Genomic DNA, 15977 nt, shown 5'->3' on the forward strand with positions numbered 1-15977 from the left:
CCTCGGTATAGTAGGCGTCTCTGGGTTGTCCAATGCAGCCACCAACATACTGCTCCTACAGAGAAGTAGAGGCACGGGGCCTGAGGAGGTTTGGTAGATTATTGGAGCCTCCAGAAATAATATCGCGCATATTTACTTCTGGGGCCAAATGCAGAACCGGTCCCAAGGTGGTGTCAGAAGGGTGCTTCAGCAACTTAAGACGTGGGCTGGGAAGGAGACTCCTCGCACGCCGGTGTCTGTCGAGACTGCGCCAGGTTCCCTCTGCTAAGCACCCGGCTCGCTCCTAGCCCTAGTGCCGGATTATTCGGTCAGGATAAATACGGGCAGGCTGGAAGCGGCGGCAGCGGAGCTCGGAGACTTTACCTCTAGGACGGCGACGGCGATATCGTCACTATTGCTCCCACTGCCGAACTTTCTACTCTTTCGCCTCTATACATCACGATTCACTAGCTTACTGAATACGAGATATATTCGTCGAGGTAGTATCCGTACAGATATTCCATATGATATGCACACGTAAATATCCCGCCTTCTACGCCAGTCCACTACAGCCCTTTGCCGTCCTCAAGGACAGCCGTCATTATGGCATCCCTGGTAATACGGGGACCGGAGGTGTCGAGTGCGACTTACAAAATAACAAACGGAAGGAAGAACCGCCCAGGTTACCAAGGCCAGTGCCCCGTCATCCAAGTCCATAAACCCGAATATTGAAACCGAATTCCAACATTTCGTATCCCTCGGCCCCTCCCCTCCGGCCGTACAGACCCCTCTACTCGTTTCACGAGTTGAGTCAAGGGGAAAACAAACGTCTTTATTTCCCACTATTCGCCAACGAGCCCAGGAACGGCAGACCAATAATCACATGCTGATGGAATGCAGATCCGGCCGGCGAGGGGGGCCAAGTGGGATAAAAGAGAGATCTATCGAAGGCCGCGTGCTGACCATCACAGCAAGGGACGCCAAGCGTCGTCGCCCTGGGCTCGCCCTTTGCTCGGACAAAAGATAACAGAAAGTTTCAGAGACAAGAATGCAGAAATATCAATCAATCAAGCGTGGAAAGATTGCCAAACCGCCCCTCCCCTCCCCTCGGACTTGCTGGTGCATTTTTTGGCAGGGAGGGAAGGGAAGGCGAGGTAAGGGAGCTAGTCCCGTCTCAAACGCGGCCTAGCGTATTCGACGACACCCCTTCTCGCCGATCTCCCTAGCACTCCCGCCTGAAACTTCTTCTTTGGCGTTCTGTACCCGTGTCCGTAGGTAGTGGTGGTGGTGGAGCCTGCCCACCATATATCGAGGCCACTTGGACCGGCGACGTCTCGGCGTCCGGACAGTCTTTTTTCGGTCCTACTGGCCCGTTGTCTGCGGCTGGACCGGGCTGGAGTTGTTCTAGTCCCTCTCGTCTAGTCACGGCGCAAATTGTAGTGTAGTAATAAAATCGTGCTCTGTTTAGATGCACGCAATGCTATTTTGACCATGTATGTTCTTTGGGTATCAAAAATGAATTCCAGTAAAAAAAAAATGACTCCCTTGGTTCGCCTCTGCGTATGCGTCCTATGCACCCTATTCCTATGCACCCTGTGCGCATCTATGTTGGCCTATACCCCGCCCAAAACGCCCTCGTAATTAATCCAGGGGCTCCCAGCCCAAGCTCGAATGGACCCCTGGCCGACTGGTCCCTGTCCGGCGATCTCGCCGGTAAATATGGCGGTGGCGGCGATGGGCTTCTGACGGACGAAACCGTGGGGGATACCGGCGGGGTACCCTGGAGATACGAACTCAACTCGCTAGTCGGCATTCCAGGCATCGTGGCGCCCGATGGCTGGTGGGCTTGAGCTGGCGACGTTGACAGGTCTCGGGACGAGACCGTGCTGGTCGGCGACAGCGGGCTGACCATCTCGTACCGATGTGGATGTGTCTCGTTAATCTGCGTGCTGCTGCTGGCGGAAGCCATGGCGGCCAACTCCAGGTCCTCCTCTGGTCCCCTTGCTCGTCCCGGTATGACGCCCAGCAGTCCATCCGTTTCGTCCAGTGTCCCCAGCTCCTCCGTATTGACGCGGCTCAAGAGGGGGACGTTCATTGTACCCCTCAATTTTGCTCCGATCCTCATCATAGCGAATGCGTCTAGTGTATCGGTCCAAGTCGGCAAGCTGTAAATGTAGCAAACGAGCAAGGCAAGAATGAGAGCCTGTAAGCCGATGAGCATGCTGATGGCAATGGTTGGCCCCTGGCTGTATCGGGGCGCGACAAATTCGGTGCCGGTCAAGTTGTAAATCGTCCTTGCGGCGTCGTTCGAAGCGGCGTCTTGCAGCACGGCCACATTGGATAGATACATGCCGACGCCGAGGGTGCTCTGCGTCACTGTCAAATGCTGCAGGCCTTGTGCTATCCTGAAGAGCGTCTTTGGCAGCTCGTTGAGCGCGCAGGTCCTGTAGATAGAGGGATACCAGGAGTCGTAGTCGTCGTTCCGGGAGTTGTAGGGCAACTGCCAAGCACTTAGTGGCGCTTCCAAAGCACACGCCTTGCGCGTGGCATCGCGAAAGGCCTCCTCGGAAGCGGATTTGTCTGGGATTTGCCGGTCCGGGAAGGTTTGGCCCAAGAAGTCAAATACGGCCTGGGGATACGAGCCCTCGCCAAAAAGTGCCTCGGCTGTAGTCCTCAACGGACCTCGTTGGGAAGTCCAACCGGCAAAACGGTCACGGTCCCATTCGTTTTGAGAGCTGAGAAACAGTCAGCGCCGGCCCATTTGTCGGGAATAATGAAACTTACTCTCTGGTGATGAGCTTGCCCAACCAATCGTAGTCGTGGAAGTGAGCCTCCATGTCCTCATCCGCGGGCCACTCATCGACGATCTTGGACGGGCGAAACTCGGTGTGGAAGTTGCCGATTTCGAAAAACGCACGCGTAGTTTTGGCGACACACTTGATGGTGACGTTTTGAGCTGGCTCAGACAGAAGATCTTGGGCCTTGGACGCCTCGGCACTAATCTGCGCGTCGACAAAGAGCACTTCCTCGATATCCTGACGACGCCTCGGGGGTACCGGGAGGCCGTTGGTACCAGAGTTCGTTTGGTTGCCTGGCATGCACGTTCTCACGAAAATACCGAATCCTTCGAGGGAAGTTGCGTAGCCATCGCAATTGGCGGGAAATTCCTCACGGCTGACGACTTGGCAGTCAGCCGACGAGCTGAGTCTGATGGAGTGGTGTCTGAGCGGCCCGGTCGTAAGCCCTGCAGGCATGGCCGATACCCAGAACGAGTCGTTGTATTTCTGCTGCTCTCCGGTCACGAAGCTTCGGTGCGTATCGTCTTCACGCCACAGGTTCTCCTGGATGTCGGCCGACGTGATGTTGATCATCTTGGTCCTCACGGCGCTGACGATGTGGGGTGCGTCCGATTCTCGAAGCAAAACCGGCTCGGCATCTTTGCCAACCTGCTGTGCCTTGTGTCCTCTGCCGTCGCAAGTACGATCCCACTTGCTCAAGTATCTGGAGCTGCCGCATGGATAAACCATGCGGCTGGACGACGGCATTAGTAGCGCCTGAAGTGGCGGTTGTACGGCAGCTAAGCAGGTGTCAGACCAAAGTAAACACAAACGTCGTCAAAGCAAGACTTACTGAGCAACAGAAGGCCGGTAGCAAACAGCAAGTACGACGAGGACTCTCCACTTGAGACGAAGGCAGTCCACTTCAGGTCAGCGATGGCAAGCAGTTGCCGAACGCTGAGAGACTGCTCCTTGGACCGTCGCTGCGAGAACACTACTGCGCCATAGGCCAGCAGGGCCGCGACGCAGGGCAGAGCGATGACAGCCGCCACCGTGCCCAGAATAGAAGCCAAGCTCATCCATCGACGGTATTTGTCGAGGTCATTTAGCATGATAATCCCCCAAGGGTGGGAGGTGGTTCGTTGGTTGATGACGCAGATGCATAGCCAAGAGCCGACAAGCAGTAGGAGGTATGCGGTCAAGATGTAAATCGGCCGCCGGGCGTATCGCAGGGGCTGCCGAGACCAGTCGGTTGGCTTAGAAGCCGTGTACCTCGGCGGTGGTTGTTCAATCGACGTCGGGCTCCTGTCCATCGTGATCGGCCGGCGGTTCCTGGAAAACCGAAGAGGACGAGAAATCGCGCCGGGGAACAGACGAAGGAAGAGACAATGCTATTATGGCATTGCACTGATTGCTTAATGTCTGTTTGGCGCCATTTTAGCTTGCCACGAGGCGTTTGCACGGTCGCCAAGTGCTGTCGCTGACCCTAGCTGACCGCAGGGCGAGGGCTTGCAATCTCCGCGCAAGCCCAGAGGAATGTGTGTTGGAATGTAGCGACGGGGGCGCAGAATCCTTTGGGATGACAACTGCCACAAATTTTATGCTTCGAGACCGTCCAATGCGGCCGAGGTGAGATGCCATCAGCGCACGCTTAATATGGACCCCCCTCATTGGAGCGAAATGAGGTAGTAAGCCGAGGGATCGCAGCACCATAATCCGTCCAGGCAACACCATTTTGTGCACTGCCGCCGGGGTCTAAATATGGGTTTCGTTGGCAATGCCAGCCGGCTCCCCGTTATTTAAAGGGTAAGTATCCAAGCCGTACGTTTCGTTGAGAGAGACGCGGGTAATAACTGCATCGTCCTCCATGCGAACCCAAGATTCGACAAGCATTTCCGGGTTGTCGCCTTTGGTAAAGGAGAGCTTGATCATGCGAGCACCGCGGTTCCATGTGCCGTAGCCGCCGTAGCCCGTGTGTTTCGCGAAACAGAGGAATGGGGCTTCAGCGCCGAGCCCGGCGTCGTGGCCGGGCCAAGTCGAGCACCACGAATCACCGTGGTCGTGTCCGACGTAGATGCTGTGGAGACCCTCAGCCTCCAGCAACGCCTCAGTAAAGGGCAGATCCTCCTCGCCTTGGCCCTGCACGGCCAGCGGACTGTCAGCGTTCAATCCGGGGAACTTGGCGGGGTCCAAATTGGACTGCTGGGCTTCTAGGAAGACGCGAGGCGGGATGTGGACGAAGGCGACGCTGGGAATGACGCGACCGTGCTTCTCCTTGAGGTCAGTGTAGGTCTTGGTAAACCATTCGGCGGTCTCGGGGGCGACCCAGTTTGGAATGTCGTCCATGTTATCGGAATCCGTCTGGTAGGTAGTGCCGCCTCGGCTGTCAAAAAACCACAGAAGCGCAATGGGGTCTTTCGAGTCTCCCTCGAACACAGGGACGTAGTAGTTTGTGATGCCCGGCAGTTTGTCTTGCATGCACGTCGTGTAGCATAGGTCGTAACCCTTCTCGGCGTGGAAGAGCGCCTCACGGTCCAGGGTGTGCTTGGAGTCGTGGTTGCCGTAGACGGACGCCCACTTTTGGTTGGTCTCCACGAGGGGCTGCACGATCTGGTCGATGTAGCTAGTCGAGTTCTCCTTGTGGGTATCCTCTCCGGTGATGAGATCGCCGTTGAAGACGACGAGGTCGGGCTGCTCGGTCTTCATGACGGAGCGCATGACTCTAGTCGAGTTCTTGTCCTGGTCTATGCCCCAGCCGAATTCCTGCTCGCCGAAGTGCAGATCGGAGAAGATGGCGATGGTGTAGTCGCGGTTAGGGGACAGCTGGAGCCTGGGTTTGCTTATCGACGGCTCTCTCAGAGGCCATTTCCCGGGCGAGATCTTGGTCACCATCAAGAACATGGAGCCAAAGGTGATGGCGAAGACGAAAATGATCTGGCAGAACCTCTCCACAAGTTGGAAGGATGTTTGCGGCGGGCGCGGGTGTACCGCCTGCTCCATCTTCGAGGCCGGCATCGCAGATGGTTTCTCGGGACTGTCTGTAATGGAAAGAACGAGGAAGACGCTCGATGTCCACGTCGGCTCTGCGACAGGGCGGGGAGATTCGAAAGAGCACGAGTACGATTAGTGTTCACCACGATGCAGAAAGGTGAGAGACGGCTCGGGGTGGGAGCAAGAGCCGCGGGACGATTGGGGACCAGCCAAATAAAGCGACTCGAATCAAATGAAATCTGGGTGCGATGACGTGAAGTGAAGAGGATGGAATTTTGCACGAGGCATCGAAAGAATATGATGCCCAGTAGCTTCACCTCACAGCGAGAGCTGGGCAGCTGGGATTCCAAGGGCCAAACAATCCCAAACAGAGCCAAAACGGACCCACTGTGGCAGATGCCTCTTTGGGGCACCAACCCACGGGGCAGAGAGGCCCAAGCCAACCAGAAAGGGCGGGCCGACGACAGCGGGAGCGGACGTGCAGGGCATGGCATCTTCAGCGCTGGAGCAGATGCATGGTTCAGCGCCAAACGGGTACCCCGCGCCCCCCAGGGGTCCTCGTCTGTTCTTTCCTCCTCCCGTCCAAAAAGTAATTAGTTGCTGCAACGGATGATCACAGGGGTGCATGCAAAGTCGGGCAGTTGGAAGACTTTCGGTTTGCACAAGGGTACGATGGACGACATATGGCCGGAAGGGACCGAAGAGAAGAAGCCCTCGGGTTGCCAGCCGGTGGCAACAATGGCCGGTAGTTGAGACGAGAACGGTCGGGCGGGTGGGGTTTGCTCCTCCCGGGCCAGACAACCTAGGTAGGAAGCTTTGCGTTTACACTACCGGTACACTGCAAAAACGGCCGCGCTCTTGGCCATGTTAATACGTGTATGCTTTTGTCTGTGTGTCTGTGTCCGTTGAGTGTTTGTTGGAAAAACTTTAGCGGCCTCGACATTGCACAATGGCAACGCCAACCGATGATCTGCGTGCTCAATGGCAAGGCATCGGGTTGGCGGGGACAAAACGCGTCTTCCCGAGATCTGGACGCGCCTTCGGCTTCTGATGCTGCTCCCTGAGCTGCGTCACCCCCGGCATGAGACGCCGAAGGTGGAGGTGGGAGTTGGAGGTGCCCCTAGCCCCCTTAGGGGGGGGGGGGTTGTGGTGCGGTTGTTTCCCCTAACTCCCCCTGGGCTCGCTTCTTTGCAGCTGCAGCGAAGCTCCTGGTTGACGATAAAGCTGCAGTGGATCCAAAGTATACTTTACGCGTCCGTGCCCGAGTCTGATATCAGCAGGGCTGGCCAAGTGCGGGAGAGCCTTAACAATTTTCGTCCCTTATCGGGTCGGGCTACTTGCGCCGCGTCCCCGCTCGAACTTGAGCTTTCTCGCAGCTCCAGTACCAGCCCAATTGACCTTCCCGTCTGGTCTAGAGGCGCCCGCCTCTGTACGAATGATCGGGACCCGGAGTCGTCAGCTTATCCAGCTACCCTTGGCCGTTTCTTCTTCCGCGGGACCTTTTGTTGATCCCAGTGCGGAGTGCTCGTCGTAATGATCCATGCCGTCGCAATGTCCGATAAAAATGACATGATGCTCCCGTCCCTTGCCATCTGCCATCTTGCCTTGACCTACATCCCATCCCCAATCGCTGTTTCAGTGAATCTTCGCTGCTGCCCCTTAGGAGCGCTGCATCCATCCTAAACACCCTCACGCGATGGCCCCGTCGCAACCAAACGGCCCCTCGAAAGAGGCGGACCTCTTCCCCTTCCAGACCCCGCCCCCGTACGAGGCCGCCGCCGCCTACCCCCGCGTCCGGCCCCGCCGCGCCCTCGTCCGGAGCCTCGTCTCGCTCCGCGTGCTTCTCGCCCTCTTCCTTGGCGGCGCCCTCACCTGGCACGCCGTGCTCCTCCACCGCAACGCAAAGCTCCGCAACGTGACCGAGCATGCGTCCTCGTCCACCCGCGCCGCCCGCTTCGAGGAGTCCCTCCAGCACTGCGCCGCTCTCAAGACGTTCCCCGAGAGCCCCAGCCCAGAGTCGCGCAAGTCCAACCCGCGATGGAACTCGGCGCACGGCCAAGAGAAGCCCGTCGTGCTGCGCAACATGACCTTCTTCGACGGTGAGTCCATCGCCGCCGAGCCAATGGACATCAAGTTCGAAAAGGGCCTCTTCACCGAGCTCGCCACCACGGCCTCCAGGTCCATCAGCTCCGACGGGGCCGTCGAGCACGACCTGCACGGCCGCTTCGTGACCCCCGGCCTGGTCGACATGCACTCGCACCACGCCGCCAGCCTGTGGCCGTCGCTCCAGAGCACGGACGACGTGAACGAGATGAGCGAGGCATACGGCCCGCTCACGCCCTTCCTGCGCATCCTCGACTCGCTGAAGGCGTACGACGACGGCACCCGCATCATCATGTCCGGCGGCATCACCACCTCGCTCATCCTGCCGGGCTCCGCCAACATCATGGGCGGCGAGGGGACCGTGATCAAGAACGCCCTCAAATCCGGCGAGCTGGGCGAGTACGTCGTCGAGGAGCTGCTGCTGGAGCACAACATCCCCGTCGAGGAGCGCCACCGCTACATGAAGCTGGCGTGCGGCGAGAACCCCAAGCGCGTCTACGGCCACACCCGCATGGCCAACGCCTGGATCCTCCGCGAGCAGTTCGCCAAGGCCAAGGAGCAGCTGCAGAAGCAGGACGAGTACTGCGAGCGCGCCGCCGCCGTGTCGGCCGCCGACGCCGGCCTGAAGGCCCGCTTCGTCGAGGAGTTTGGCGGCTTCCCCAGTGACCTGAAGATCGAGTCCACCGTCGGCATGCTCCGCGGCCGGGTCGCCATGCAGAACCACTGCTACCTCCCGGATGACTTCGAGACCATGCTGCGGGTTACGGGCGAGTTTGGCGTTCGGGTCCGCGCCTTCCACCACGCCCTCGAGGCCTGGCAGGTTCCCGAGATGCTCAAGGCGTACGGCGAGTAAGTCCAGGACCCGGTCGCTTTTTTTCCTAAACGTCGGCTCCTCCGCTAACACCAGCCGCAGAAACATCACCATCGCCACCTTTGCCGAGTTCGGCCTGTACAAGTTCGAGGCGTACTCCCCGAGCCTCTCCGCCGGCAAGATCCTGAACGAGCGCGGCATCGCCGTCGCCTACAAGTCGGACCACACCGCGCCCGAGACGAACGCCAAATACGTCATGTTCCAGGCGGGCGTCGGCCACGCCTTCCACCTGCCCGAGGACAAGGCGCTGCAGTCCGTCACGTCGATCCCCGCAAAGGCCATCGACCTGGGCTACCGCGTGGGCTACGCGCGCCCCGGCTACGACGCAGACCTGGTCGTCTGGGACGCCCACCCGCTGTCCGTCGGCGCGACCCCGCTCCAGGTCTACATCGACGGCAACCCCCAGCTGAAGCACACCATCGTCCAGGAGAGCATGGGCACGACCTTCGACGCGGCCGCCGCCAAGGACGCCCTCCCCGTGAAGCCGCAGATGCGGACGGAGCTCGAGCCGGAGAAGAGGGCGGCCTTCTGCTCCAAGACCAAGGGGGCGAAGTCGAGCTTCGTCATCAACGGCATCACGACGACCTTCCTCGAGAACCACCCGCAGCTGCCCACCGTCTTCCGCGACGTCAGCGGCGAGAACCTCACGCTCGTCATCAGCGGCGGGGCGGTGACCTGCCTCAACACGGCCGAGCACTGCTCCTCGGCGGCGGCCCAGGCCTCCGCCTCCGCCGACGTCACCACCCTCGACCTCGCCAACGGCCACGTCCTCCCCGGCCTGACGGCCCTCACGGCCGCCCTCGGCATGGTCGAGATCGCGACGGAGCCGTCCACCGGCGACGGCAGCGCGGACCCCAAGCGCGACGGCAACGACCCGGAGAACCTGGACTACGCAAAGTACGGCGTCCAGCTCGAGGGCAAGGCCTTCGCCCGCGCCCGCCTCGGCGGCATCACGCGCGCCGTCTCGCCGCCCGCCAGCGAGGACGGCGGCTTCGTCAACGGCGTCAGCGTCGGCATCCTCACCCGCACCGACCGCACCCTCCTCGACGGCGGCGTCTTCAAGCCCGAGGTCGCCCTCCACGTCACCGTCGACGACAAGGCCAAGGCGAGCGTCAACTCCATCAGCACCGCCGTGAAGAAGCTGCGCAAGCTGCTCGCCGACGGCGGCGGCAAGCACAACGGGACGACCTTTGGCGAGGTCGCCTCCGGCAACCTGCCGCTCATCATCAACGCCAACAACCACGTGAGTCGTTTCGTGCTGCTTCTGCGCAAATTTTCTTTCACTTTGTTTTCCCCTCCTCCCCTATCGTGGTCCGGAAGCTAAATAACAGGGGCGACGTAGTGGGACATTCAACAAATCATCAACATCAAAAAGGACTTCCCCGACGTGAACATCGTCATCCAGGGCGGCGCCGAGGCGCCATTGGTAAGTAACCCTCCCCTTCCCGGGACCCAACCAACCATCCTTGCCAAAAACGTTCAAAGCCGTCAAGCTAACCAGCACGCCAAGGTCGCTCTGGAGCTCGCCGAGTCCCAGATCCCCCTCATCCTCACCGAGACCCGCCCGGCGCCCTCCTCGTTCCGGCACAGGGACGCCGTAGTCGGGCCCCCCTTGACCCCGAGCGTCGCCCGCATCCTGAGCGAAGCGGGCGTCTACTTTGCCGTCGCCATCGTCACCGACAGTACGTTTTTCTTGCCCCTCCAGAGACATGGTCCCTCCCATCTACATTGCCCCAAGGAGCCCCCTCCCCCCCCCTCTCTCCCATTGGTATAATGGCGTGCTGACTCCCCTCCCCCCTCCGCCCAGTCATGCCGGCGGACTACCGCATCCACGACCTCGCGCTCGAGGCCGCCTGGGCGGCCAAGTACGCCAACCTCGGCGACAAGCAGGCGATCCGCCTCGTGTCCAACAACGTCGAGGACATCCTCCGCCTCCCCAAGAGCAACGACATCGTCGTGTGGGAGGGCAGCCCGCTCGAGTTCGGCGGCACCGTGGCGCTCAGCTTCGAGACGGGCAGGGACGGCGGGCTCGAGGTCGCCGCCTGCTGGCCGCAGGAGGACGACATGTAAGAGCGGCCGGGCGTCGGGTTTTACCCCGGGCCGCGAGGGGCAGCGTTGCGGTTTTCCCTTTTGGAGGCCACTTTTCACTGTCCCTGCGACTTGGGACGGGGGGCTACAGATTGAATGAGGCGGGGTTTGTGACTACGACGCGGGAAGTCGGGGCTTTCGTGCCGCCGCCAAGCGCAGTGGCGAGCGAGCATTTCTCCCTTTTTCCTTTTTTTTTCGTTTGTTTGTCTTCTCGGGCGTGTATCAAAATTCGGGGCAGTGAGACACCCTATATCTTCAATGTTTGTATACTATGGATAGGAGCAAGCGACCGGGTGTGTTTTACCCGTCCATTTGAGTGCCAAGGTGGTCTCTGAAGCCGGGTAATGAACGAACGCGTCACATTAAACAATGCCGACGGCGGACGACGCAAATGCCGGAAATAAACCCCCTCGTCGAAGACAACTTGCAATCAAACCCCCTTGAGCCTGCCCAAATGATAGCAAAAGCCACCGTGTAACGGGTCGGTACTAGACCGGCCGGCTTCTGGCCTGCTATTCGTCTTCGGGAAGACGCAAGACATATCGGGGAGCACAAGGAGAGGAGACCCCCACCACCACCCACCATCAAAAGCTTCAGCCGCGAGAATATGGCATGGACAGAGAAATTGCCTCTCGAGACTCCTCAGAAGCCGACATTTCCGTGCCCTACTGCCTCGGACGTGGCGCTTGAGAGGTCTCGAAATGAGACGCAGCGACCCGTAAGTAATATCCACGCGGGCTGCCAGCTAGCCTAGCACCCAACTTGATCCCTTCCTTCGGGAACCGGGCACGCGGCACGCATCATACAGCGGCGCACGAACAAGCTTATTCAGAAGGGCTCGGCTCGGAAGAAGACGAAGGCAAATGATGTGAAGGGAGACAGAAAGATGTCCTAGATTGGGGTGGCGAATGTGTATTAGTGAAGGGGTTTTGAGGTCACTTATGCAGGGACGTGGACCGTTCGTGAGGAAGAAACGCGCCAGTAGTTAGGTTGTTAGGCTAATGAAGCTTTGGCCCCTGATGATGAGATGATGAGATGATGGAGAAATCCCTCAATTGGGCACGGGTGCACGGGAAGGCGCACCACTGTCGGTCAGTAAACCTGCGGTTGCTCACGCTACGCTGCCATGATGCCGAGAAGCACGAGGTCAATTTGATAGGGCAGGCCGTGCCTGCACATTTGATGCAATGCTCGAGGAGCGACACGTGGCGAAAGGTGAGATGACACCGTCCGGCTTGGGTTGGGCTTGGGATCGTGCACCATCGTCAACCCGTCGTTACGGGAGGGGGTGGAAAGCAGAATCGGGAGCGGGATGATTTGGTACCTGGGCTCCTCTGAAGGATCGTCGCAACTCCCAGCAGGAATAAGAAAATTTGACATGATATGCATGCCAGCCTGTCGGTCGCCGAGATACGCAGCTCAAGGCCGCATCGGCGAATAGGGCGAGGAGCTCCCCTTTCCCCGCGGACGGCGTGTTACAGACGGGACTGGTTGCCAGTCATGGATTCGTCGTCCTTTGACTCATAATTTTATTGCAGCCCTCGGGTAGACAGCTTGCTCGTCATCAATCCGCGGGCTGTCAATGTCTGGCTCGCATTTGCCAATTGTTTGATTGAGCAGACCATCGTTGGAGACCGGGCGTTTTGGAAGCGCGCGCCAGTCTGCGATTTCCCGCCCCAAGGGCGGTTCAGGGGTGCACACTCCCGAGACGGGGAAAGGCATGAGTCGCTTGCGGCGAGAACCACTCTGCCCAGACGACAGAGTCTCTGTCCATATGGGTTGTTATGTTATAACAATTCGTATCGGACTCAATTGTCGTTTAGACCGCCTGTTGACCTGGGCCTTACTCGTGCAAACCTGGTCTTTTGGCCTCTTGGCAATATGAAGGGCAAGATGAGAGCCACTGTACTGTGGCGCCGCATAATCCCCATGCAAACCGGTTAGGCAAATATTTGCCCTGTAAATACAGAGAGGGAGGCAGTGTTGGGAAATTGACGACAAGGCCGAAATGGTAGCGGTGAGCCCCTGTCCGGATAAGTCCGCTGTCAGTTCGAACCGTTGTCTTGTCAGTCGGTGATGTCGATCTGAGAAGGCGGGTGAGTCTGTCTCTGATCCGAGCCTTGCAAAGACTGAAGTAGAAACAGTTTCCGGCGATGGCTAAAGACAGATTGACGTGCGCGTTGGGCTGAGACTGTTGCAAAATGAGACAGCGCAAATCAAAGGGAAACAGCGTGCGATTGCCTAACAGCGGGAAGCCACTGTTGTCGACTCAAGCTGAATTGTCTCTCTCATCGTATAGTTACGATGTCTTCAATATACTCAGCTGACGCGTCGGAAACGATTTCGCGGCGTTGCTCTAGAATCATAGCTGACGAGCTTCGTCGAGGATTGATATCCTTCACACCACCTCTGTCAAGCGGGTAGTGCAAAATGACCATCCACGATGTCGCCCGAAAGCGCCACATACGGGTCTTTGCCAGTTCTAGGCCGGAATACAATGTCGCCAGCCACTTTGGCGGCCGTCAACGAGCTGTCACGGGATGTGCTGTGCGAGTCAACAGCTTGAGGCGATGGGTGCTAGGCCCGGAAAGCGGCAGTCGTGGGTGCAGGCTTAGAAAGCCAAGGCATTTATCTGGTGGCGGGATGAGATTTCGAGCAGGCTGCTGCTGTCTTGCTGCGAGACATGCATTGTGGCGCATTGCAAGAGCACCTCTTTTGGTTTCCCCTACGCCGCATCTTTATCGGAGGTATTTCGCTGCCAATTGGGGATGGAAGAGTCCTAAAGTGATGGGCTCGCTGCCAGGGAGAGAGACGCAGTCGGGTCGCAGTCGGAGGCAGAAGTCGATCCTCCCGCCTGTCACAGCCAATGGAGCGGCGTTGACCACGAAAGAATGTGATTCGCTGGAGCGGCCGTTCATGGTTTCTCAAGAACGTGGGCAGACATGGGATGAACGCCGGGATGAGACGTTCTGAAACCCCACCGGCGGCTGGCCATTTTGATTCCTTCAGACGGACAGACAGGCCTGGGGTGCAATCTACACTAGCTAACATGGCAATGGCAGGGTTCAAGACAGATCCCCCAGCCTCGAGAACAGGTATCGGCAGAGGTCGAAGTCTGGACTCCGCCAGAACACACTAGAGTCGAATCCATCGCTGCTGCTTCTTTTTTGGAAAGACGGTCGAGGCTCGGAGAGAACACGGGGGATTGGAATGCTGCTTGGCCATGTGGGCGTCATCCACCAGCAAGAATGAACGGCATTGTTGGGCCAATTGAGTCCTGCTACAAGTATCCCGATCGAGTGTCGGGCGGGCAGAGGCAGGTGGAAGTTCGAGTGGCATGGGGGTGGGGAACCAAGAGCAAAGATGGGACGGATGAAACGGTGTGGCATCAGGTGCATAAGTTATGCAGCTAGAAAAGTCTTTGTGCGGCCAAGACGAGCGAGAGACACGGACATTCCGCCGAGAGGCAAGAAAGGGATTGTAAGAGTTTGCGTCACTGTGGGTGTACCACGGAGTGAAGAATGACCCTGAAAGGTGGCTCTCTGTTCCCCAGGTAGATTGAGAAGGACCGGTTCGGGTCGACAGAGTGTTCACTGCCCGGGCCTTTTGCAGGTCTCGACCGAATAACATAATCGCCGTCGTTGTTTCCCTTCTCGAGCTTCCTTGCCGATGTTTCCCAAAAGTCTCAAACCCTGCAATTTGGCGATAGGGAGCCCCTGCACAGGCACACCGGGATAAACAGCCCAGGAACCGCTTGCCCGGATAGGGTTAGCGCTCAAAGGATGGCTCCCAGGTATGAGTGTAGTGGATGGATACGGATACATAGTTCCTCCCTGGTGTGCTTCCTGCTTGCTGGTTTCGTGGGCAAGCCGGAGGTGTTTTGCCCATTTCGGAGGCGGGAGGACATATGCTGTGCTGGTCGAGGCAAAAGTCTTGTTTCATGGTCTTTCTTATTCTTCTTCCGCTTCTTCTAGATTATCCTTTCTTCCGAAATAAACTACTATTATTCGCCTTATTTCTTACTATAATCTTAATGCGCCCAGCCCCGGATCGTCTGCATCAAAGCCATGCCATCTTAACAGTGCTTATTGCAGCCGCAATGTCCACATCATCACCAGCCGCAGTCTCTCTGGCGATCATATGCACGGTAGTTGACAAGGCAGGCACGGCCTGGGGGGGAAAACTGGTATCGTCATCGCCGGCGGCCATTCGGCTTCTCTTGCCCCTGAAATATAACGAGCGCCTGTGGCCGACAGCCACCAGACTCTCGAGCGTCGATAGTCGCGTTTCCACGGCTTCGGCCAGACTTTGCCGGGTCGTTCCAAACGGACGGGCGCTTCTGCCTTACTCAAACGACGTGGTAACCGACTTATCAGCGCCACAAACGGGCACTTGATGCCTGTTTCTGTGGATAGCTCAGTTGAGGCCTAGGCCGGGTCGGGTGGCAGTCGGTGGTCTCCAGGGCCTTCGGTCGACTTGGTTGACGCTGACTGGACGCCACACAGCGCTAGCAAAAAAAAAGAAGCCAGACTCAGGGGCGAGCAACGCTGCTAAAGCAGCTCCGGCGTCACACTGAGCGATAATCGACGTCGGACCTGCACAAAAATGGCAGTCGGACATGCTCCCAACCAATGGGATGACCGGGATTGTAAGTGTGCTATGCAGGTACAAGTCGTGCAGCACGCACACTTTTTTTGTGCATTCCTGCATACTTCCCCTTTCCAGTGCGTGAGCTTCCTGCTATAACGGAACTTGGCTTACAATATCAGACGAGCGGGGTCCCGCGCGAGGTAAGCTCAAGGTCGCCCTCAGCTTGCCGCCGTTTCGTTGTTTCTTCTCTTTGTTCCACTGCCATTTCTCGAGATGGTGTAAGGTTCTTGGAGTTAATTCGTTCTAGACTTTTTATTTATTTATGTTTCCCCGTTCTTTTTCCCCTCCGGTGTCATGCGCTAATGCAAACATAGTCTTGGTGGTGGATAATGGCAGGATGGACGGCTCAACATGTACTCCAAAATAGCTGGCGATGAGCCCAAAACCCTAAATGAAGTCAGCCCACCAAGGGTCGGTCCCTGTCGTTCGTCCCGTAGTCTATCTTCGAGTCCCGGGAAACAGGCTGGCTGGCTCCCTTTCAACAAAGTACCCAGCACGTCCGAGCACAAAGTTCCTCC

General features: G+C 58.1%; 3 protein-coding genes across 3 annotated transcripts; 1 reads left to right on the forward strand and 2 right to left on the reverse strand.

Annotated features, from left to right (window-relative positions):
• Positions 1-1582: 1582 nt before the first annotated feature.
• EsH8_IV_001005 (uncharacterized protein) lies at positions 1583-4069 on the reverse strand (the record flags this gene model as incomplete). Its single annotated transcript, XM_083265895.1, has 3 exons — positions 1583-2714; positions 2764-3556; positions 3610-4069. The coding sequence occupies 3 exons, from the start codon at positions 4067-4069 to the stop codon at positions 1583-1585; spliced, it is 2385 nt and encodes a 794-aa protein (XP_083124790.1).
• A 442-nt stretch (positions 4070-4511) lies between these two features.
• On the reverse strand, positions 4512-5771 carry EsH8_IV_001006 (metallophosphoesterase family protein; the record flags this gene model as incomplete). Its single annotated transcript, XM_083265896.1, has 1 exon — positions 4512-5771. One exon carries the CDS (start codon positions 5769-5771, stop codon positions 4512-4514), a length of 1260 nt encoding a protein of 419 aa, XP_083124791.1.
• A 1672-nt stretch (positions 5772-7443) lies between these two features.
• Positions 7444-10791, forward strand: EsH8_IV_001007 (uncharacterized protein; the record flags this gene model as incomplete). The annotated part of the gene is made up of 5 exons (XM_083265897.1): positions 7444-8699; positions 8764-9964; positions 10064-10147; positions 10232-10403; positions 10529-10791. 5 exons carry the CDS (start codon positions 7444-7446, stop codon positions 10789-10791), a joined length of 2976 nt encoding a protein of 991 aa, XP_083124792.1.
• Positions 10792-15977: the final 5186 nt, after the last annotated feature.

The sequence above is a fragment of the Colletotrichum jinshuiense genome, chromosome 4 (genome assembly GCF_051148585.1).
Source record: "Colletotrichum jinshuiense chromosome 4, complete sequence".
Lineage (NCBI taxonomy): Eukaryota > Fungi > Ascomycota > Sordariomycetes > Glomerellales > Glomerellaceae > Colletotrichum > Colletotrichum jinshuiense.